The 25,820-nt window shown below is 36.7% G+C and overlaps 1 protein-coding gene across 11 annotated transcripts in view; it reads right to left on the bottom strand.

Annotated features, from left to right (window-relative positions):
- Kiaa0825 (KIAA0825 homolog) overlaps positions 1-25,820 on the bottom strand; it is a 561,100-nt gene that overhangs the window by 428,094 nt on the left and 107,186 nt on the right. For 7 of the 11 annotated variants that reach the window (NM_001419450.2, NM_001446612.1, XM_087617494.1 and 4 more), the window contains exon 5: positions 290-451. In NM_001419450.2, coding sequence (NP_001406379.1) covers positions 290-451 — 162 coding nt within the window. Of the gene's footprint in view, positions 1-289; positions 452-14,431; positions 14,522-25,820 lie in introns of all 11 variants that reach the window. The other 4 variants (XM_087617477.1, XM_087617479.1, XM_087617490.1 and 1 more) reach the window with 1 other exon arrangement.

Below are 25,820 nucleotides of genomic sequence, written 5' to 3'. Positions count from 1 at the left end.
AGCCGGAGCACGGGCTATACCACCAAATCTGCCTTTCACAGGTTAGGCTGTAGTTCTTAGGGGGCCGGAGGTAGGTATGAATTTAGTCAAGGACAATTATCCAAAACATATTTAGGATGTTTTTGCCAATTAGAATTAAGGACTCTCAAAGTACAAAAAAAACCCCTATATACTGAATATTAATGTAAACAACCTCACAACATACTTCTTTCAGATAGTGATATAGATTTAAAGTGGGAGAGCAGTCAGAGAAACATGTCCATGCACAGACCACTGAAGAGCGCCACACCTGGACAACTCCTGAGCATCTGAAGCAATGAAAGTGTTTCTTCAAACAGCTCCTGCATGTTGTTTTCCAGCTTCACAAAGGATTCCGTTAGCTGTGATAAGAATTTAAGTTCTTCCAAGGATAGAGAAGGGTGTCTCTCCTTCTGTGAGAATGCAGGACTGACTGAGAAGAGAAGAGGGACACTGTTAGACATTTTATTGATTTCTTTGGAAAATGTTAGAACAATCAAGTTCATCTTATACAACACAAAATTGAAAGGATGCTCTGTAATTTAGGCAAGCTTGCTCATTAAGGAGTGTACATAAAAATATCCCAGGAGAATCATTTCTTCCAAGAAACTAGAGATAAATATTAGATCTGATGTAATTAATTAGATTGACTCAGTCATAAATCAAAATTGACATCTTATATAATTGTAGCATTTTTCAGACTAGCAAATTTTAACTCTGATCATGAGGAAATATCAGACAAATTCAGAGGACATTTTACAAAATAGATTGTCATTAACTTTCCCAAAAAAGCCTCAGAAATAATATAGAGTAGGAGAGGGTAAAAGGTGCAGTAACTGAAGCCATTATTCGGCTATATTTTACTTGACTATAAGGAACATCAGTGGGGCGATTTGGGGAAAGTGTTAATAATATCTTATGGCATGCTACTTAACATCTTAGTTTAAACTGAACTGTAGCTATGAAACAGACACCTTTTAATGTGAGGAAATTCTGGAGAACATAAGAAGAAATATCTGCCACACGGCCTTAAAAACATAGTTTTGAGAAAAGAGGCAAAGAGTTAAGAGAAGGTCCACAAATGTAGAGCTTTGGCAAACGAATAATACTTGTGCATTTGAAAAGAATTGGAAATTTTCCTTGGTATTCAGCTTTCTTTATATCTCTGAAATTTAAAATATAAAAAGACAACATTTAAAAAACTCTTCAAACTGTTCTGTATTCTATTTTATATCATTAAAAAGAAACAAATAAATGTGTGCAAATGGGTAAAAACTGTATAATAGCTACTTCATCCATGAGGCCATGCCTAAAACTTAGTCCTGTCTGAGTAAGTGTGGTATACACAGTTTATACACACAAATACAGCTTAAGCAAAGATTGGTATTTTTCCTCATAACTGCAGTGCTAGTCAAATCACATTGTCATTTAATGACAGCAGAAAACATGAGACATTTAGGAGCATGGAGAATGACCCCTTACAGGCACCTTGGACTTCAATTCATTGCTTTTATTTTAGAAATGGATCACCAGATGGTACACCTGACTATATGATTAAGGATTCAAATGATCTTTCTTTTATTAATTCCATTTCTTAAAATGTATTTAGAAGGATTAATTGTAACTAACAAATTTGTACTGCTCACTACAATAAGCACAGAAATTTTAGCAGAAACCATGAAGAAGAGTACCACTCAGAAACTGACTCAGGAGCTGATGAATTCACGTGAAAAACAGATTACTTTCCTCACATGGATTTAGAAGGAAGGCTTCAGAGACTTTACAGGTAATCCATTTCACTTCAGTTAAAAAACTAAGACACTGGAATCAAACTTAATCCTATATAACATAGCATTTCCACGAGGTCCAACCAAAATTCTCATCTCATCCCTGCAGGCAGTCTGAGAAAGCTATCTACCGACCCCATCTTGGAACTGAGTCCTATTTCTAAAAAGTAAAGAAATATCTATAAGTACTTACAAGAACTCATCCCCACATTAACCATAGCCCCACATATATAAAACCCCATATCAAAAAAGCTCATCTTCTACTTATCTTCTAGAAAGATGCACAAGTACATCAGGTACACAAGCAGTATTCATAACCAAAATTTTCTAAAAACGCTGTTCCCAAAGGACAAGACAAAGGAACATAGCATGTCCCATATAGTGGTAAACCTATTCTTATCAGCCTGTGTGTGTGTGTGTGTGTGTGTGTGTGTGTGTGTGTGTGTGTGTGTGTGTTTATGCACTTTTATATACATGGAAACTAGAGGCCAACCTTGAGTGCCCCAGGGGGCTGTTTACCCTGCTTAGGAAGAGTCTCTCACTGGGACTTGGGGTTCTCAGATGAGACCTGGGTGTCCAGCTGTTCTTAAAGTCACCAGAGCTTTCTTTCTTTTAAGCGTGATATTTGCAAATAAAGAGCCAGTAACCTTTTAAAGTCCTAAGCTCCCTTTGGACCTCACAGATTTTAAAAACAACTTGCAAATTCTTTAAGAATCCTTTCTAATGCTACACTAGGCTAGCTGACTCAATAGTGTAATCTGAAATTAAACAGAGATAGAAGACTTTACTTGAGTCCAATTGAAGTTTAAGGTATTACAAATGATTACAGAATAGCAAAGAAGCAACTTAAGAAACATCCCCAAGAGTTGACACACTATAACTTAATTGCCACTTGTCCAAAATCATGTAGGGGCCTGTGGAGTCTCTATGATGAGGATTTACTCTTATGGCCTGGAGTTACAAGGGCCTTGTATTGTACAAACAACAATATTAAAGGCAAGGCCATTTTAATTCTATGACTCTTTATAAGTTATTAAAGAAGGCCATATAATATGTATGACCTAAATCTAATCATTTTTGTCCCAAAGAAGCAAAGATCATTGAGGAGGCTCACTAATTAGTAGTCCTCATTTCTTATCATTCTTAGACTAGAATTCTCCCAAGGGACATTGTGAGGGCTCTTAATTTATGAGGAAAATAATTCTTTGATAAATTCATTAGGTGAAAGGCCAATTAAAACAAAATTAAACACAAAGGATGGAAATGCATTTCCCCAAACTTACTTATTTTCTCCACACTGTCTCACAGGACCAATGTGATTCAACTTTACCTCAGGAATTCTAATACTGTGCTTTCTAGACTCCTTGTCACTCAGCAGCACAGGACAAGATGTCTTCAAGCAGAAATTAGTCTTGTACCATTCATTATTATTCTCTTTTCTCATCTTACAATGCTAGTTCATTTGCCTTCAAATCACCTGTTCAGAAAACTTCATCTGCAGAGAATGAGGTGTCATCCTTTCCAAACTGAGACAACTTAGCATTCATTTACTAATTGATTAAATTATTGGTTTATTTAATTAATTATTTACATTATAATGAAACTGTTTTGCTTTCAATGAAGCTTACACATACATGATTATACACAAGAAACCAAATTGCTGATTGAATTAATAGTTGTTAATAATTGAGTTGCCAACCAACTCAATTATTAATAATAATTAATAATTATTGCTTCGCTTATATGAAGAGCTCAGACATGTTATGTATAAGAAACATTCATTTTAATGAAAATATTATAAGGGAAAAATTAAAATATTAATTTAGAGAAAGACTTTATCATCGATGACCAGTGATTGTAAGTGATAACAAAGGGTTAGGTGGCTAAAATTCCTATGTTATGTTAATAATTCATCTCTTTCAATACATTATGAAATCCTATACTTTATTTTTAAACTCATATACTTTACTTCTATAATAAACTGCAACTTTTAAAACTGAATGATTTTCAACCTTTTTTGGCCAAAGAATATCAACCAATTTACCCTCAGATTTGTTCACTTTTGAGATTTTCAGGAAAGTAGCCCGAGGCAGTCTTGTGTGAGGACAAGTCACTCTGTGTGCAGTGTGGCTTTCTCCTCCCCGGGAGGCCTCTCACTCTGAGTGTGTGGCTCATTTTGATAGTATTCTTCTGAAACCCTTGTAAACTGTTGCTTTTAATGACAACATGATACTTTTAAAGAGTTATTTTTGAAAATTAATTAATGTATCCTAAAATTCTCTTGTGGAAATTATCTACAAAATCAATTTAAGGGCTAAAGCAAAGTATCTGAGGACCATGTATGGCTATGAAAGGAAAGAATAGTCCAGGATCCCACTAACCATGTACAAAACACAGGTGAACACTCAGCACTGCAAATAACTATGATAAGTATAATCCTAATAATGATTTTTAAAATAATAATAAGAAAAGAATTATATTTGTGGGGTTAGGTGATACAGGCCTATGAATCGATATACTCCAATGATGTTGGGAATGGATCGTAATTCAAGTTCAAGGTTAGCTTGGTCCATATAGCAAGGCCTTGTCTCAAAACAGTAAAGAAACAGAAACCTTTGTGTTAGACAATTATACTGTAGGTATCAGTACATCTATATTATGATTTTACAAAGTCAACTGAAAAGGAGATGTACAAAAACACAAATAACTTTGCATGAAATTCCACTTTATCCATGCTCAATTTTTAGGTTAAAATATAAGAAATGAGGAGTTTCATTGTGGCATCTCATTTGTTCCCACCTTCCATTATGGCCAATTATTTGGGAGCAGAGGGGAAGGAGGCTGAATAAGAACAAAGAATACATGCATGCGCACACACGGACACACACACACACACACAGACACACATACACATGTACATACACACACACATACACACACAGAGAGACACACACACAGACACAGACACACACAAATAGACACACATATACACACACACATGCACATACAGATACACACACATACATACACAAATACACACACATACATACACACACAGACACACACATAGATACACACACACGCACATACACATACACACATATACATACAGATACACACACATACAGAAACACACACACACACAGAGACACATACACACCTACACCTATGAAACCATCATAAAGAAAACCATTTCTTCCTTTTTTATGCTAACTTAAAATTTAATGTTACAATGATGTCTTAATTATTTCTGGAAAAAATGTGGTGCAGGTGGAAGAAAGTTTGAAAGGAACATTTCATGGAATTACCATGAACACAGAAAAAATTGTTAGAAGATAAAGAGGCCTATTTTTTTTGAGTGTGTATCTGTGCATGTTTAAGTATTTGTAGAAGTGTGTGTGTGTGTGTGTGTGTGTGTGTGTGTGTGCGTGCGTGCGTGCGTGCGTGCGTGCAGATGAAGGCTGGAGTAACATCAGCGTCAGGAATGCTGTCTGCCTCCTTTGAGGCAGAGATATATTGGTCTGGAGCTTAACAAGCTTGCTGGCCAGCAAACCACACACGTCTTCCTGTTTCTGCCTCCCCAGTGTGGGATTTCAAACCTGTGCAGCCACACACAGCATAGTCTTGATGGAACTTGAGTTCTAATGCTTGTAAAATTGCATGGATTAAGCTTGTTCTCTAACTCTTAGCACAAGTTCTTCAAAGACATTCCCAGAAAAAAAAATCTCTCCCTGAGGCTAGAAACTGTCCAGTGTCTTCATTTATATTTCAAGATCTAAAACAATCACACATACAACAATGAAAAATAACTTGCTAAAAATAAGAACAAAAAATAAGAATGAGATCTCATGGTCCTAGGATATAGATAGATTTGGTTGAAAACAAATAAAGGTATTTTTCAAAGCAGTAAATAATTAAATTTGTAAATAAAAAAATGATGGCATTCTATGAAATCTTACAGTGTATGTCTGACAAAAGTATCTAAAAATCTACGCGATACAATATGCAGTGAACTAAAATTTATTCTAAAATGTGATTTTACATGTTAAGTTTTTAATCATTCCTTACAAAAATAACTGATTATTTAAAACATACTCAAGGTATTCTAGAATTCTTGCCCTAAAATTAAATGTGTGTATGTGTATACACATGTATATATGTATTTATATAAATGTATCTATGGATGCATAGTAATAAGGAATGTAGATTACAGACTACATATTAAAAGCATTTCCGCTCACTCTCTAATACACAGAATATTAATCCTGCTGTCTTGCAGTAAAATGCATCACAGTGGAAATCAAACTAGAGAAATATTAGGTCTCCTCACACGGTTCTGCAACAGGCAGCCCTTGGAAAAATATCCAACTCCAGCCACATCAGACGAAACCATAGAAATACAGGTAGTGGCTGAAAGCACGTATTATTTTCAAAACCATTAGCAACAGAATTCTTATTAATAATAGCATTAAGATACTAGAGAAAAATGAGAAGCTGCAAAATCAGATAATGTGAGGCTGGTGGATCAGGATAATAGGATGAAAGGAACACATTTCAGTTCTCCCAAGGAGGAACATTAGCCACCCTGTTATTGACTGTAAATGGATCCATTTTCAGCGAGCAGGAATTCTCAGTCCACCAGACAAGTGATGTAAAAAGAGGCGACGCACAAATGCTACTGAAAGTCTTATTACTCTGGACGATATTCATGACATAATCCGAATGGATTTTATTTGTTCCAGTAAAGGAAACTTTTAAACACTATTATAACACAAAGTCAGCGGGGGCTGCACAGGGGCAGAGAATGAGCAGCACTTTCTGCAGTACCCACGTCCCCTCAGGTGGAACTCGGACGCCAAAGTTGGGTTCCTTCTTACAGCCGGAGAGAAGCAGAACAAAAACACCACTACTCAGAGTTTGAAAAGAACCATTTTGTGAGTAGCTTGGAATATCACCAAGGACCTGTAGTCAGTCCATTTTACATGTGCAAACGAGAAAGTCCTCCCTCGCTGGCTTCCCTTCAAGTTTTACTACAAGATGCATTGTTGCCAGCCCAGTATGGCTATCAGAAGTACAGATAGGAACTCAGGTATGGAATCTGAGTTCAAAGCCAGGCACCATCTCCTGCTAACTGTGCGACACTTCAAGCGTTATTTCATCTCTTGTAGCTGATGAAGTTTAGCTGAGTTATACAGCTGCTGGAAGGCGGGAAGTACCATACACTTTACATATTATTGGCACCTCCTCTGAAAAGCCTGCTCTAGTGCGCAATACGTCTGCTTCACCTCACAGGTACTTTCATTTAATCCGTTAGCATGTCACATTGTATCTATGCATTGGAGAACTATTTCCTACAACTTCCCACCACATGTAAACCCAGATCTTTCTGTGTGCACAATTACATTCCTACTATCTTCCAAGTGCCTTCACAAAAGACTGGTTCAAAATGATGTTAGCAATTTTCAAAGAGAAAATGAATTATTTTTAAGTCATTTAAGGATTTTGAAATGTCATACGGAATCATTATTTTATATTTATGTAAAATTACATATAGTACATGTAAGTAAGTATGCATGTGTGTACCTTTTTTGTCGTTTTGTTTATTTGTTCATTTGGTTGGATTTTTTTAAACAGGGTCTCACTACATAGTTCTGGCTGCCCTAAAACTCACAATGTAGACCAGCTTGGTTTTGAATTCTGTATCTCAAATGCTGGAATGAAGTTATGCTACTTGGACTTACAATGTTCCCCACAAGAGCCATAGATTATCTAACAAATCTGCAGTACTAGGCATGAAAAACCTTTGGAATTGTTGGTTAAGGGCATCCAAGAGACTACCATTATAAGATAGGCTATAGTTGTTGCTCCTTGTTTCCTCCTAGAGATTAAAGATGATCCCTACTGCTGAAGACACCTCAAAGGTCATCCTTTGGCCATTGGATTTTGAGTACTTAAACTGTATCTAGTCTCTTCCCAATCTCTAGATCCCTAAAACTAGCTTTCATGGTACTGAAAGGTACTATGCCAGTTGCCGAGGGAGAAAAACAATCAATAATCTGACTCAGGTGTAATGCTTATGAACTCCAACAGTGTCCATTATGGCAAGATAGTCCTCTATGTGCAATAGTGGCACTCATTTGTTGATAATTACCAACAGCTCTCTAATGGAATTAAGCCCCACTCAACAGGAGGAAAGTCAGGCTACTACTAGCAATGTAGCAACTACCTAGAGCAGAGAGGTCATGAATTTTAGAAGCAAACCTTCCATGGCCACTCTACTAAATAAGCATAATTCCTAACTGCTTGTCCTTACAAACATGGTATACCTTTCACACTTCATTCAGATGTAGACAATTACACAAAGCCACACCTGGTCAAAATGCAGAGGACAACTGACTGTTGGGTACATATACGTCTACTACAAAATTCTGACACCCAGGGTTCAGGGAAAATCAGTGAAAAGCAGTCAGGATTGAAAAATCCAGAGGACCAGGCAGTCTGCTGTGAGACTGTGTCTCCTGGAAATGAGACAGTAGCTAAATCCATGATACCTCATCAACATGGTTGCTTAACAAGACCTGAACAATGACACCACCAGTAGACATGCTATCATGGAAGAGGAAATTCTTACAGGGCTCTACCCCTAGACAAGTAAACAAGTAACAATAGCAGCTTAAGGGAGAATTAGTCTTTTCCAGAGATGTGTCCCATAATTAATTATCTAATACTAAGTGGTGGGCTCTGAATCATATACATATAAGCGACACTAAACAGATTCATATATACATGTGTGTGTGTTTGTATGTGTGTCTGTGTATATATGTATCAAATAATAAATAAAATAAAATAAGCCATGAATTTGACAGAGTAAGAAGTAGAGAAGGGACATGGAAGAGGCTGAAGGAAGAAGAGGTAAGGTATAAATCATATAATTATATCTTAGCTTTTAAAGATATTATATTTTATTTAAAATATGCTGATAAAATATTAGTGTTATATTAATGTGTATTCATATTGATAATCTTTAATATTCATATTCTATCCATATAATACCTAGAGTACACTAATTTTTATATTAATTGCTGTGTACCAATTATACCAATTTATTTCATATTAATTCCCATGTAACATTTTTAATAGGAGAGATTTGAAAGACATAATTATAGACAGCACATGACATTTCACTGTGACTATTTAAGCACTGCCATTTAATATATTGTTATTGTCCTCAAGGAAATCATCCATAATATTGAGTGGCCATGCCACCCACACCTTCCTTTGCATATCTACTGTGCCAAAGCTTCACAATACTCTTTATTTGTTTATTATTGTGTGTACTCATCATCTTTTTAGATTCTAATGTAACTTGTACATCTATGTCCATGGAAACAATACTTGGCAGATAATTCTAAGAAATAGGGAAATGAGCTTTGATCATTTGATTTTTGGCTTCCTGAATTGATTTGTCAGAGTTTTTCAGATGTTCTCACTATGAAGACTTGGCAGTCACTACTAGTGTCTACTTCTTTGAAAGAATAAATCCAGTCTAGCTTTTACCTCATACCTCCTTCTTGCTGTCCTCAAGTCATAGAATTAAATGTCTTATTACAATTAAGTAGAATATTCTCAACAGACTATTAGAGTGGGCTCTGGGTAGGTAATGTACCAAGACATAACAATTAACATACTAATTCTTTCAGGAACTTAGATAATTGCATTATAGTGTCAAATGGCTACTGATTTTATAATGGTAAATGACAACTAGAGTGCTCTATTAGGAAAGGGTGGAATGTTAATATAGATCATATCTGTATATTCATTTACATTTATTCTATTTGTTGTTGTTGTTGTTGGTGGTGGTGGTGGTGGTGGTGGTGGTGGTGGTGGTGGTGGTGTGTGTGTGTGTGCTTGTATGTGTGTTATACATTGTGTACCTGCCTGAGAGTTCATATGTAGGCTGGGCATCAATGTTGGGTGTGCTCTTCTGTTTCTCTTCATCTTGGTTTTTGAGACAGGGCCTCTCACTGAAACTGCTGTTCATTGATTGGCTAGGACACTTGCCCAGTGATCTTTGGATTTCTACCTACTTTGCCCTGGGGTTTCAGGCACAGCTATCACATCTGCCTTTTTGTTAGGTCCTGGGAATTCAAAATTAGGTCCTCAACTCTAAACAGTAGAGCACTTTACTATCTTACCAGGTCCCACATTTTTGCCTTTAACTTTTCTTTCCTGATAGTTTTGGTATTAGATAAGCATTAGAGTAAATTTTGCACCTATACTCAGGACTTGCAGTCATCACCTAAACAAGAGGATGTGTGGATAGAGAGGGTCCTAGTGTTTCAGATCAGTCTTCTCAACCTACCAAGAACCTCTGCTTGACAAAGAGGTCCTCTCTCCACCCCTAAGAGTGACCACAGAGCTAATATCACTTTGCTTCACATGGCAAGGAGACCTAACAAAGGGTGGAGATAGAGTCGTTTGAAGCTATTCTTGTGTGCCAGTGAGAAGAAGTGAAGAGAAACTGCTTCTACTGTTACCCTTTTATGGTTCTCAGATGGCACTGGCTCAATGCACAGTTACCTACACTTACTGCATAATGATAACGAAATTCTCTCACAATCTACTCTGCCTTCTGTGGCAGAAAAGGTTGGTGTTACAATTAGCTGGAGATCAGAGTTCTCGCTATTTGACCAGGCAGGATACTCTTACCCCTTTCTGTATTCTATCTTTCTTGTTTGGTTTGTTTTGTCTGTCCAAGAGCCGGAACAAGATATCTGGTAAGAAGTCAGTGTGAGCACATCAAAGAATGGTCACGTCAATTGCAGCCAAACGACAGGACTCTATCCAGAACAATTCTTGAATCTGAGTTTTGTTTTAAGGGAGTTTAACTCCCATATGATATGTTCAAAGAATGTCATGATAAAAAGACACCTCTAACTTAATGAAGTACGTTTTAAATTTAAGTATTATATGCTAATGGTCCATTATTAATAAAGTATCTCCCTAAATATCCCTTTCTCAGTCTAAAGTTTTGCTAGAGTTCAGTTAATTACACCTCTTATCATAGGTGCTACTTTCTCTTATGATGAAATTTAACCTATAGAAAAAAATTAAGTATGTTAGCAATTCACTTTTACTATAGCCTAAGGTTGTATCTAAGAGTTGATAATTCACCTTTAAAGGGATAATGCCATAGTAGAGAAGTTATATTATCAGCTCTTAATATAACATGTTGAAATTAATTTTAAAAATTTAGTGTGTGAATAAAAATAATGTCAACATCAAAAAGATGGATTTAAGAGACTCCTGTATATGACCTGACATATTTTCTAACTGAATCATAACTTTCAAAAGAGACTGAACACTTTCCCTCTTTTATACTAAAAATCAAAGTATACAATTTTCTCCATACTTCTTTTGGTTAGGGAGAAAATCATAATGCCTAAGAAAGTCTGTTAAAATTACTTTAAAAAGAGACAACAGCAGTGATCTCTGGTACCCACCTAGAAAGCTGTGCTCATAATCCTATTGTGTCAGAGGACGCAGGCCTTGAGGTAGCGAAGGTATTTCCCAGGTGTGATGGCACATTAGCTAGTAAGTTTTATAGTTAACCATACCCTTTTAGCTGCCTTTCTGACCTAGAAAACTCTTCTGACACCATAAAGGTAAAATCATACTTCCTTCCTATTTCACATATGACTTTGGATCACCTTGGGGACAGAAACCATCTTTCCATTGTCTTCCTTGAAAGGCCACAGAAAGCGTCTTGTCTTCTTGTAGGTTTAACCTGGTAATTAACCAAGATTTGCCTTGTGCCTGCAATGCATGCAACAAGTCACTGTGGGACAGAGATGCAGAGTAAGGTCCAAAAGCAGGGTGGGGTGAATCACATGTGCAATGCCTCAGACTATATTCACTATAGCCCAGATCCCAGTTTGGAATTTCCTGTTAGAAAGACTATCTGTAGTCTTTCTCTTTATAAATGGGAAAGTCTTTACAAATGGAGAGGAATATTTCAAAGGATTTAAACAATAAAAATTCAAGTTTCACCAATTCAGTGTGCACTGAGCCTCACCGGAACACATGATACTGGCCGTGTTGTTACTGTGGCTGCTGGACTACAGTGGTAAATTAACTCTATTCCTAGCAAAGTCAAAAGTATGTGCTTTTAAAAGCCAGGGGAACTACACATTCATCTTTGCACCTAGAAAATAAGAAAGCAAAACTAATCACGGATTAGTTGCTGCTTAATGTGCAAATGTATGGCTGAAAGGGCATGAGATACTAAATGGTAGACAGAAGAATTCATAACTAAAATCACTGAATATAGGTTACATAGTAAAAACAATGTATAATGTTTTTTCTCACCTTCCTAGCTTTCTGTTATGGACAGCAACAAGGAAACTAAAGCTAAAGGCAGTAGCTGGACATTGGACAATGTGAATAGAGCCTCTGCATAAACCAGTCCCAGTGCCACTTTCAAGTGAAGAGCAGGCATGGGGAACAGAAGCTGATTTTTATGACTGTTTTAAATCTGTAAGAGGTATTTTAGGGAAATATGAGCAATATTTGGTCATCAATCAGCACAAGTGCACACAGTATAATTTATACAAGAGCCTTTCTTAAAATACCAAGATCTAGAAATACTAATAGAAGAAAATTATAGGATAATTACAATGTGTTGAGTATCGTTTCAAGCATCCCCACACTCTTCCCCTTGTCTCCCTGCTCTGGGAGGGAAGTACTAATCTTAGCATTTATGTCTAAAGCACAAAGGAATCAGATACATTGTGTAAGTATCATGTGCAACAGCCAGGAAGGCAGATGGGCCCCATGCTCCATGGGTCAATCAGGGGTGAGCATGCAAGGCATCAGAATCAGCTAGAGAGACGCCTAATGTGAAGACTTCTGTGCCTGCACGCGGAGCTGACGTGTGATTTTCTCCAAGGGTCCAGCCACTGAGATAAAAACCATACTTCTGCTCAAAAGCCTGAAAACAATGGTACTGTTACTAATTGAAATATCAAACGCTTGCTTTTAAAACTCTTGCTTATGTTTTCCTTAGCTGCATATTATAGTTTGTTTTATTTTGTGTTGGGTTTCTGTGCCCATTCCTCTTATGACTACGAGCTCATCCGAAGGCATATTTGATTATTCTGAATTGAGGTACAAGCAAGCAGCTGTGACATGAAGAGGGAATTGCTAAGGAGAATGTAACCCAAGGACTGGAGAACAGCTGCAGACAACATGAATACACAGTGTCTCTGCAATAGAGTCTTGGGCTGAAGAGATGGCTCCATGGTTAAGAGCACAAACTGCTCTCCCAGAGGCCCTAAGTTCACTTCCAGCAACCATAATGTGACTCACAATCATCTTTGGTGGTATCTGATGCCCTCTTTTTGTGTGCAAGAAGACCACAACAGTGTACTCATATGCATAAAGAAAAGAAATCTAAAAAATGAAAGAGAGGACCAGAATCTTACCAGGCAGTTGTGGTGCTGGTCTTAATCCCAGCACTTGGGAGGCAGAGGCAGGTGGGACTGTGAGTTCCAAGACAGCCTGGTCTCTAGAATGAGACAGCCAAGGCTACACAGAAAAATCCCTTCATGGATAGATATAGATGATAGATAGATAGATAGATAGATAGATAGATAGATAGATAGATAGATAGATAGATAGAAAGACAGATAAGATAGGGAGAGAGAAAGAAAGAAAGGAAAGAAAGAAAGAAAGAAAGAAAGGAAAGAAAGAAAGAAAGAGAGAGAAAGAAAGAAAGAAAGAGAGAAAGAGAGAAAGAGAGGAAGGAAGGCTGGAGAGATGGCTCGGTGGTTAAGAGCACTGACAGTTCTTCCAGAGGTCCTGAGTTCAATTCCCAGCAACCACATGGTGGCTCACAACCATCTGTAGTGGGATCTGATGCCCTCTTCTGGTGTGTCTGAAGACAGCTACAGTGAACTCATATACATAAAATAAATAAACCTTTAAAAAAAAGAAAAAGAAAAGCTTTCTGTTGATTATAAGATTTCAGTCTAACTTTTTCTAGGTTGCTCTCCTTCCTGGGATTCCTAATGGACTTGAGGCCTTACACAAAACATTTAGTAATTATTTAACATGGCCCTAACTTGTCTCTCTGTCTCTTGATTGGTCTGAGTGTTGGTTTGTGTCCATCCTCAAACCCACTTAGAGCTGAAAGCCCTTAAGATACTCTACAAAATCAAGCACCAAATTGATTTCAAATCTCAGGAGAAAGTTCCTGGGGAAAGTAGTCCAAAGTAGTTTCCCCAAATAAAATGTTAGTAGTTAATCAGCACAGAGTAGGTGGAGTATGTGTCAGAATGGGACTGAGCCCCAGAACCAGCCTTCAGGTATACCTCCAGGCATGGATGATTGGAGAACCCAGAAGCCTTGAGCAGTAATGCTCCAGCTCTCTGATTAACTCTGCCTTTGTATACATCCCTCAGAGCAGTATTTAAGCTTAGAGCCTACACTTGTTCTTTGAGTGTAGACACCAGGCACAGCTCCTTATCTTTTACTGTCACAGAGACCCCAGGACCTGCTCACCCTGCAACTAAAATGATTTTATTTCATCTTGATCACCCTGAACTGAAGTCAGAAAGGACCCCTACCTGTTGAATTATTTTCTTTCCAGCATTCTCCAACTGCTTGTCTGCATAACTTCTGGTAGATTTTCATATATTCATATTTTATTTCTTGATCTAGATGGGAGGCAAAGACTTTATTCATTTTGGAATCCCCATTTATCTTGGCAAAATATTTTTTAAATGGTAGGGGCTCAATTAATAAATTGATTAGTTAGCTACCCATGTAGACCATTATACCTTCTGATACTGATTTATTTTAAGAAAACTGTTCAGTTAAAAAAATAATCATTGAAATCCTGGCATGTGTTAGTCAGTGGATTGGTTGCTGGAGAAAATAAATAATACTTGCCCTTGAGGTGTTTAGAGTCCATATGGGAAGACAGACCCCTAATTAGATATTTTAATAGAATATGCTAAAAGCATCAAGACAGGCATATGGAGATGCTGTGGGAACAGGGATTAGGGGCTCTGGCTTGGATAAAGCTTCCTAGAAGAAATGACACATGAGGCATCATAAAGCACCACAGGGAATTGGGCAAGGAAGGGGTGGGAGAAGACAGGGGTCCCTGCCTATTGGGCACTGCCAGGGATCACTGTCAGTTCAGATGATGAAAACTAGGCAGTGGAGAGAGGCCTAGAAGCTGAAGAGAACAGGGGTTTGGCCAGGGAAGGCTCTATGGCAACTGAGACAAGCAACCACCAAAGAGCTTTAAACTGGAGAGTACAGTGTGCTCGGCAGATGCCTTACAAGAAAGCAAAAATAAGCACAGGGAATCCAATTAAGAGCAAACTGTCGTAACAGCTCGAATGAGAGGTGATAAGGGCCTAAACCAGGCCTAACTGGCATGAACAATGTGAAGGACAGAGAACAAAAATACTTATGTTGTGATGAAAATTAATAATCATGATTATTTTGATCATAAGAAGTGAGAGATGGAAGAAAAGAAAGACGAGTCAGTCTGAGTGCTTTCTAGGGGCACTAACTTAGACTGGGGAAAGGAAAGGGTTAACAGATTAGTGAGAAGAAAAGAAAGATGAGTCAGTCAGAGTGCTTACTAGGGGCACTAACTTAGACTGGGGAAAGGAAAAGGTTAACAGATCAGTGAGAATTGTTGGTTACCCTGAGCTTGGTGCATTCAAGGTCATTCAAAGCCAAGATTGAGGCCAGCCTGGGATACGTGAGATGCTTTAAAAAACAAAACAAAACAAGGAACAAAAGGCAGGATAAAAGATTAGCAGCATAGGTTAATGGTAGGGTATCTGCCTACTATGTGCAGGGCCCTGGGTTCACAGACTGTGAGATGATCAATATGCATTTGATATAAAATTCATCAAATATTAATTGGCTTGTCATAAAGGTGTTGGTAAACATTACCATATGACAGTAAAATAAGTTACCTTGTAACATTACTGTAGATACTCAAACATAGAGGCATATACTTTAAATAAAGGTAATAAAAAATGTTCCAGATATTATGTGTGGTATCTATATTAATACAAAGGTATCACGAAGAAGATTCCATTATCATTTCTATCTTCTAGAGTAAACAGCAGACACTCATTGATGAAAAGAAATCTATGCAAGATCTCATCACTGCTCAATGGAAAAACTGGTATGCAAAGTGTGGCTGACTCCAAAGCTCCTAAATACAACAAGATATTACACATGTGCTACCCTTCCTCACAACATTCTTGTCCCCTCTGCTCAGGCCTCTTTTGTTAGAAGACAGCAATACCCTTCACAATCCAGAAGGAGGCAGGAGAGCACAGCGATCTAATACCTTAGTTCAAAATCATACTTAATGAACTGCTGTTAGATGAATTCATGCATTTCTGGGAAAATCCATGCCTCTGAATATGGTTTAAAACTCTCTATTAGATTTATGTGTAAGTCAGAAATTTGCTGCCTCAGAAATATTACTTCAAGAAACAAAACTTTCTGAAATATAAGAAACAAAGAAACTGGGAAACCATAATGTTTAACAGCTGACCTAATTAAATGATTGAATTGTAATATATACAGCATATAAATTGAATCCTGTACAAAATTCATACAGAGGACTCGAATTGATGAAAAAAGATATGTGAAATAGTAATTACAAAAATAATAGCACAGGAATTTGGAGAATGTATGCATGTGATTACATCTCGCAAGCACAGAGTACTATGTTAAGATTAATCTAAGATGCTAGGATTAAGAGGAAAAGACAGCTGGAAAGGTGGCTCAGTGGTTAAGAGCATCATCTGCTCCTCCACAGAACCAGGGATTCAGTTCCCACCACCAATATTGATGGGTAACAACTGCTTGTAAGTTCAGTTCCAGGAGGTGAAAGTACTCTCAGCACATACCAGGCACAAATTTGGTATAACATAAACATACATGGATACAAAGAATTCATATATGTTAAAATAATAATAATAATTTAGGACAAAAAGATGTACTTAAAAATACACATATATAAATGTGTATAAATAATTTAGGGTGAAAATATTTATTTTACTTAAATATATATACACATGTAAATATGTATATATTTATATAACCATTGGTACTAGTAGGCATGCATTGCTTTTAAAAAGAAAAATAATTCTAAATCTAGTGAGCCTAAATTTAAAGAGACTAAAGGGCATCATAAACAAATGCACTGTGGTATACATATATTATGAAATATCACAGTGCTGTTGAAAAGACCCAGTTATGCTAACAGAGTAACTAGTCAGTAAATATTAAATAAAAATGCACAGTACAGAAAAATATACTTGGGTTGATGTCATTTTTAAAAATTATAAAAGTCTATGTCATTATTATATGAGAAACTAATGATTTCTAGCATATGAACAGAGTACTATTAAAGTGGTGACTCTAGAGATTAAGATTGGGCAGAGGAAACGAGGATATTCACAGTCTCCTTCATGTCTATTTCACATTTATTTTATAAGCTCTACAAAGCAACACAAACAACTCTGAAATTGCAACAGTACCCATGGGTCTGTCCATGTTTAATGGTATAAGAAAGTAGATAATACTTGCTCAGGTTTTCTCCTTCTTCCCAAAACCCAGGAGTCTCTGTAATCACTCTGCTGAGTGAACAAGCTCCTTCTAGCATTCTCTAGAACCATCATCTCTAAAAAACATCAACTTCATCACTTCTGTTGTTAAATCTGAAGAAACACATTCAAGACATTCTAATATTTCATTCTCACTGACTTTGTAACTTCTGAACAAAGACTCCAAAAATACTGCTGATATGAATTTAGGAATTGGGGCTATATAATCAAGTGATTCCAGCTGCTTCCTCATGAACACGAAACTGTTTTTTGTTTGTTTGTTTGTTTGTTTGTTTTTGTTTTTGGTAAAGAAAGCCTCTGGGAGCCACTGCTGTCATACAAATAAGGATGCATGCCCATCACTAATCTACTTCCTTCTTTGGGCGCCACTTCATCATGAGAGTACTACTTCATCCTCTGAGTGTCTGTTTATGCCTAAACACTCCTCTTTCTGCTCATAAGCACCTTAGAGAAGGTCAATTCACAAGGATTCAGAAGGAAATTATTGCCTCAGCTTCAGGAGCTCATTGGTACCTTACTAAGAGAAGGCAGTGACTTGTGTCTCCCAGTCTTTGACATTTTCTAGGGATTTGCTCAGTTTGCTCAGAGCCAAGCTTCTTCTCCACAACATCCTTTTTATGTAGTGCTGAGGACCCAACTCAGAGCCTTAGGCTTACAAGTTAAGCCCTCTACCACTGAGCTCAACACTAAACGTTTAATCTTTACTTCAAAATGGCAGGGAAATGGAAACACACATTGTGGGAGATAATTATGCCAACCTGTGCATCAAGGAACATAACATTAGGCATATACCTATAAGGCAAAGAGACCTAAAGAAGAAAGATGCATTTACAAATTGTTCTAACATCAAGAAAGTTACAGGAATTGTTAGCAGAACCCTAAAATATATTAAGAAGGCTGTGGCTGTGGGTGGAAATTAGTGGTAGACTGCCAAACTAACATATGGTATAGGACTGTACTTCATTTCCAGCACCACAAAGAAAAGAATTTTATTATTGAAAATATATTTTTTTCATATAATATATTCTGATTATAGTTCCTCCTCACCAAACTCCTCCCCATCTCCTCACCCACAAAATTCCACATCCTTTCTTGATCTTTCTCATTAGAAAACAAACAGGCAGGCATCTACAGAAAGGGAGGGGAGAGAGAGAGAGAGAAAGAGAGAGAGACAGAGACAGAGACAGACAGAGACAGACAGAGACAGATACATAGAGTAAGAGAAGAACTAAGAAAATAAAAACAGGCAAACTGGAAAAGGACAAACTGAAAAAAATACAAATATAGAGGCAGAAACAAATATAGCTGCAGAGCCACACACATTCATACACACAGAAATCTCACAAAACTCTAAGCTATAAGATGTAAGCAAAAAACCTGTAAGGTTTTAAAGCAGTGCCCAAAGCATCATGAGACAAAAAGAACTTCCAAAGAATACTACTGAATTTGTTTTGCGTTGGCCATTGCTGGTCATGAGACCTGTCTTTGAGTGTGGATTATATATACAGTGAGACCTCTGTTGGAGAAAAGTATTCCTTTGCGGAATGGTGGTTATCATTTGGAAATAGCTTCTGGGTTAGAGATTGGGGCTGTTGTCCCTTTGCCTCTCAGTGCTGAGATCCATCTAGTTTAAGGCTGTGTATGTGCTGTGCCAGCTGCCAGAGTCTCTGTGAGCTCATGTGTGTCAGTCCTATTGTGGCCTTGCCTTCTTCGCCATCCTCACCAGCTCTTGCAATCTTCTACCTTCTCTTCTGCAGAGTACTCTGAGCCTGAAGGGGAAAGATTTGATGAGATAGACCATTTGTGACTGATTATTCCACTGTTTCTCACTCTCTGTACAGTGTCTAGTTGTGGGTCTCTGTAGTCCCATCTATGGAAGAAGAAAGCTTCTCTGTGATGTGGGCAAAACACTTATCTATGAGTATAGCAGAACATAGTTAGCAGTCATTTTATTTCTATGTTCCTCCATCAGAATAGCACTAGTAGTTGCTTTCCACAAACTGATGGTAAGGCCCTATTGCTGAAGACAGAACTCACACAACTCACTGAACACAGAGAAGCAAGCTGGTGTTCACTTAGAGATTTCATGCCTACTGACTAGTGTTCACTCTCCTGGAAGCTACTCTGCCTATTACCAGAGGAGAAAGGAACATACCAACACAATCACAAAGCCTTACATCTACCATGGCGACCTGCACACAAGAAAAGCTATGGCAATACTGAGATAAAAGTTGTGGAAATAAACAATCACTATCAGATTGGATTTAAGGCCTACTCTATGAGATGGAACCCATACCCCAAGCCTGAGGGGCTGAGAACATGAAATTAGATAGGCCACAGACCCAGGAGAAAACTAGAGAAAAATTCTTTAACAGGAATTAATTGGTATAATTGTATTTATCAAATAATTTTGATATTATAAGCAACACAACAGTAGTAATGGAAACATTGAAGGATAGCATTGCATAAGGCTAAAGAATGCCCATGTACCTTGTCTCAAAGGGAGGAACGTTAGTGGATAATACAACTCTGCAGGGTCATTCTGTCCTCTCTTGCCTCAAACACAAGGTTCAGAAAATAGCTGTTGACCAAGACTTGAGCTTTGCTAGGTGAAATGGGTGTGCTTGAGGTGCACTTTTACTTTTGGTTATCTCAAAGAGCTTATGAGACATTAGACAGAAGGATGTGTCCTTCTTTGTTTCTACTTCAAAGGGGAGCAAACAATACCAAAACAGCAAACAAACATTCCCAGTTCTGAGAATGATCCAACATGAAAACAAGATTTATCTTGCAATGTGTAAATTGTGCTGTTTAAAATGTATGGGTCTACTCTTCTGAAGAGAACCCACAAATCCTGAACAAGGGCTGCCTTATTAGAAACCTTAGAATCAAAGTTGATATTTATTGTTATATCTGTATCTAGGTATGAATGTATGTATGTATGTATGTATGTATGTATGTATGTATGTATGCATGCATGCACGCGTCTATCTATATCTATCTATCTATCTATCTATCTATCTATCTATCTATCTATCTACTTATCTATGCATCTATCTAGCTACCTACCTACCTATCTACCTACCATCTTTATCCACCTACCCCTATTATTTATCTAACATCTATAAAATATACTGCTTATCTATCTTCACAGAAATATCAATTTAGATTTAAAGGCCATTTTTCCTTTTATTTTCTGTTGTTTTTATTTTGCTTTGAGACAGTGTTTACTCTGAAGCCCAGGCTGCCATGGAAATCACTATGTAGAACAAACTAGTCTTGAACTTGAAATAATCGTCCTACCTCAGTGGGCTTACAGAGTTGTGGAACCATAATGAGCCACAATTTTCAAGATTTAGTTAAAATTTATTGCATAATAACTAAGGACATAAAATATGTATGCATCATCACTTCACCAATAAAGATTAAATGCCCCAACATAGGAGAACAGAGACAACTATTTACATTTGACAACTACGTCAAATTTTAAAATCAGTGTAAAGATTGCTAAATCTTTTCTTAACAACTCATCTTCGATTAGAAAAAGGAAAAGACTACAACTAAACAGTGCTGCAAGTTCTTAGAGAAAAAGGATAAAGTTATATATACTTATATACTACATTAGCTAATCATGAATAAAGTATAATAATAACTTACCAGGACATTCTAACAAGTTAAGATTTAAATTCATGAGTCTTTGCTATTATGTTGAATAACTCAGTCTTATGATATTTAATATCCCAACCAAAATATACTTTTGGTTAGTTATCACCAATTAAATATGTTGATTATTGCCCCCAAGTCACATTTGTTTCACACTGGAAGATATGGGTGTGCTTGAGCACAAACTACCATTCACTTCATTTCCCCTTTGTTAGGGAGAACAATTGCCTTCACCTATTACAGCAAAGATTTGCCTCTAATAATCGTTTTTTTAACCTGGCAATTTTTACGATCCATAGAATAATACTCTGCATAAATCGTAGTTGAGTTTCTGAGTGCTAACAGGTAAAAACGTGGGTGCGTGATACATGATTCTAATACCAGCTGTAGAAGCAGAGACAGGAGGATACCTTGGGGCATGTTGGCCAGACAGCCTAGCTGATTGGTTGGATATACGTGTTGGAGAGTGACCATGTCTCAAAAGTAAGGAGGACAGTAATGGAGAAAACTCCGTGAGAACACAGTATATCAGGCCCCATTGTAAACCACTCAGTTCTTTAAAGAGATGCTATGGATACTTAACTTCCATGGTAGAATAACATAGCTACCTTGATTATTTTGAAAAGTAAAACATTTGGACCTGTGATATGAAAAACTCAATGCTGCGGCTTTAAACTTGTATACTGAATGATTGAAGTTTGGCAGAATGCTTCATGTTTGATAACAAAAATGAGATGCACACTACTGTAAGACATTAAGGTAAACACAATGTCAGCCGTTAAATCTTTTCCATTATATTGCTAAAGTAACGGGGTAAAGCAGCATGAAACTACTTTCCTTTGACAAGGGAAGCCATTGCAAATGATCACTAGTGGCTTCTAACTTTTGTCCATGCTTTTCTAATTTCGAGGAAAAAATACTTTCTTTTTTATGTCATGAGTGAACATAATAATGTTAATTCTTTTTTAAAATAATTGTGGTAGCTATGTTATTCTAGCATTAAAATGTATATATGTGTTCAAATATCTCTGTGTTCACATGTTTACAAGTGAGCAAGAAGGCCAGAGATTGACATTGGATCATTTCCTCAATCACTGTGTTCCTTACTTTAGAGACAGAGTCTCTCACCAACAAACATTCCAACCGATCAGCTATCTTGTCTGGCCAGTATGCCCCAAAGCATCATCCTGTCTCTGCTTCCAGGGCTGGTACTCAAATTTTTACACATTAGCACTCAGAAACCCAACTCAAGTTTCCATGTTTGCTAGAAACACTCAACCATCTGAGCCATTTATTTCCCCAGACTTCTAATATTGCCTCATTTTGACTGAGTCATGAAAATATTATTAAGAATTACATTAATAAAGTAGGTTCTCTGTGTACAGACAAATGATACTTACAAAGAACAGTCCCTTCCTACTCTTCAACCCTTTATTTAATTAAACCAGTACAAATTTATGTTAAATTAAGTGGAAATTTATGTAACATAGAGTATGATTGTGGTGATAAAGGCCCAAGCCTAGATATTCACGTGACAATGACAAAGCTCAGTTACGTACAAATTTTGAGGTTTCATATACAGTATCACAGAGTAATTAACATCATGCACAATGAGAGAAGAGCAAATAAATGATTTTATATAAAAAACGGAATGTGACACCAAAGTCCTTTATTATTTCAACAGGGACAAAAAGGACAAATTATAATTAAATTGATAAAAGTAATAATGAAAACGTACAAAATTAGTCAAAATAATAATTTAGAGAGGCAAAGTTGTAAATTAGTGATTAAAAAAATGAGAAAGAACTGGAGATGTAGCTCAGTGTTAGAATACTTGTATGTATACAGATGTTTAATTGAAAGGCCCAGGGTTTTACTTCTAGTACTGCAAAAATTGTTGAATAAAGATTTTTGAAAAAAAGGGGGAAATTCACAAGCATATACACATATAACACATATAAAATGATTAAGACAAGAGAAGGAAAAATCTTCATTCATTACTTTATCAAACAATTCCAATTTTGTGGTATATAATAATCCAATCAAAGATTTAAGTAGGCATGTACTTAATACATTTAAAAAGAGAAAAGGAGCCCAGTATGATACCACATGACAGAATCCAACACGAGAGGCTGAGACAGGAAGATAACTGCAAGTGCAAGACCAACCTGAATTTATAGTGACAAATGATGAAACAAAATCAAAAACAAAACAAATAAAACCTTATGACTCTCAAAGTCTAAGCAAAATGTATTAAAAAAATGACAAAAACTGATAAAACGCTAATGTTTAATGTTTACCATACAAATGAAAAAGAAAAAAAAATTGAAATTAAAATTAGGGTAAATCAGATATAAAGTATTTGCATAAAAGTAAGAACAAGAGTTGTACCAATTGTGAACTTGGAAAATAAAAGGAACAGTTTGCCAAATAGAGATTGGGGAAATGAGCAGCAACGATTAGTTCTGGTCGTGGTAAGAGGACTTTGACATGGCTCCTGGGCTACTGTAGGCATCCTGCATTTAGAGCAGCACCTATCCTCCCATCACTCCTGAACAAAGAGAACTGAGAAGAGGTCCTGTGTGAGTCTACACTTACCAATGAAACATTATCGCACTTCTAGGCACTAGTCACAGATTGACCTTTTTATACTGTGGTATACAGAGTTCTTTTACTCTTTCTCTTTTTTATCTTTCTTTGGTAACTGTGTGTTTTACATATTTGTGCTGATAGATAATAGAAACTACTAATTTCCCAAAATAGCAAAAGACAACAATATTTCTGCACAGCAGCTATAAGACACAATATTGCAGAACAAAATTATTACAAAACAGTGCTAGCAGTTTTCTTCACACAGTACTTAGATAATTATAAAAAGATCCTCATTACTGCATGCATTTTTAACACTTTAATTTAGATATGTTGTAAAATACGTTCAAATCACAGATATAATTACTATAAACCTGAGAAGCTATAAAGTGTTTCCAACCAAATCCCTTTGACCCTGTTAATGTCTGTTTCTTTTTAATCTAAGACAAACATTGTTTGTAGTGTGCATTTGTTAAAGAATATGAAAAGGGGATGGAAAATCCCCTAACAGTTGTTATCAATTCCAATATTTACCCACAGAGAGTTAAGTGATGTTTACAAAACAGAACAGATGCAGATGCTGACAAAAAGGTAAACAATTGTTGCATGGCTTCCTGCCAGACTCAGAACCAATACATTAAACTCCAAGTGAAGCACATTTCCCCTATGGATTGCACTTATTGCCACTTCATTTCCTATGTGTTCTGTCTCTCTATTGCTGTGGCTGGCACTAAGCTATTTCCAGTTCCTCGCTGACCCCTGAGGCCTGGTGCTACTACACACAGCCATTAGAGAAGGGAATTGCATGTGTCTAACACAGCCTGAAACCAATTATTTGATATTTTCTTCAGAATGATGCCAACTCTGTTGGGAATGAGCAATCATGAAATAATTTACCTCCTGATTTAATTTTTTCCTGCACAAATTAGTTGTAGACAGAGCTGACGCACAGCTGCCTGTGACATAGCTCTGTCTTATCAAGATGATACTTGGAATGAAACAGCAAGGTCAGAATTGAATAGGTTGGGGAATCCTGCTTTAAAGAGGCATTGACAAGTTTATCAGATATACTGATCACATGTACTCTCTGTTGATTGAAAATGACAGAACCTCACAGAACGCTCAGAGCAGTGGAGAAAAACCACAAGGATGCAAGCCCATGGGTGGCCAGTGCTTTTAACACCTGTATGATTTCTGCTATGCTTTTGTGCACCATAACCTCAGGCTATAATTTTAAAAGTATTAAAATCAAATACACATTGGTTTATATGTGAATAATTTTTAATTTCATATTTATTCGCACTGTTTTAAATTATGTGTTTTTATGGAAATCCTGTACATGTGAACCTGTGAATCTCTTGATCTGTATGTTTGTTAAATTTTTTTCTTTGGTTCTTTTTCTCCAGTTTGTGTATTTATACTATCCTATTCTAATGTGTTTGTTTTTATTTATTTTAGTTTTGGTATTATTCCTTAGATTTGTACTGGGTTTGTAGTGAGAGATGGAAGGCTGTGGACCCAGAAGGGAGGAGAGAGAGCAGGGAACTGGAGGAGTTTGGAAGGGAAAACTGTGAAGAGATTATGTTGATAAAAAAAATGAAAGGAAAATAGAAAAAAATTTGTGAAGGACATTACACCTTTCCAGATGCACATCACATTTTTACATTTTTCTTTTAAATAGCTAAAAATGTGGATTATCCATTTTTAGTTATTCTCTATTGATAAATATATTTTATCTATTTTTTATTAAAATGTAGCTGGACAAACAATGCATAAAATACCTCATGGTAGTTTAAATAAAAAATACAGCCCATAGCCTTACATATTTGAATACTTGCTGTCCGGCTGGTGGTGCTGTTTGGGGACAGTATGAATTTATAATGACAAGGCAGGCAGATGCTTGCTGGAGGGAACAGAGCCTTGTCCCATTCCAGCATCCACTCTGCTTGCTTTCCGCCTTCCCATTTCTAAATAAATAAACAAATAAACAAACAAACAAACAAATAAATAAAACATCAATGTCATATTCTTCTGCAACTTAAGTCTCTAAAAATATCTGTCCTGAAAACAAAACGGAGTCATGCTTCCCATT

The sequence above is a fragment of the Rattus norvegicus genome, chromosome 2 (genome assembly GCF_021556685.1).
Source record: "Rattus norvegicus strain SHRSP/BbbUtx chromosome 2, alternate assembly SHRSP_T2T, whole genome shotgun sequence".
NCBI classification, from domain to species: domain Eukaryota; kingdom Metazoa; phylum Chordata; class Mammalia; order Rodentia; family Muridae; genus Rattus; species Rattus norvegicus.
The sequence above is the reverse complement of the archived record's forward strand: the minus strand, read 5'-3'. Positions and strand labels throughout refer to the sequence as shown.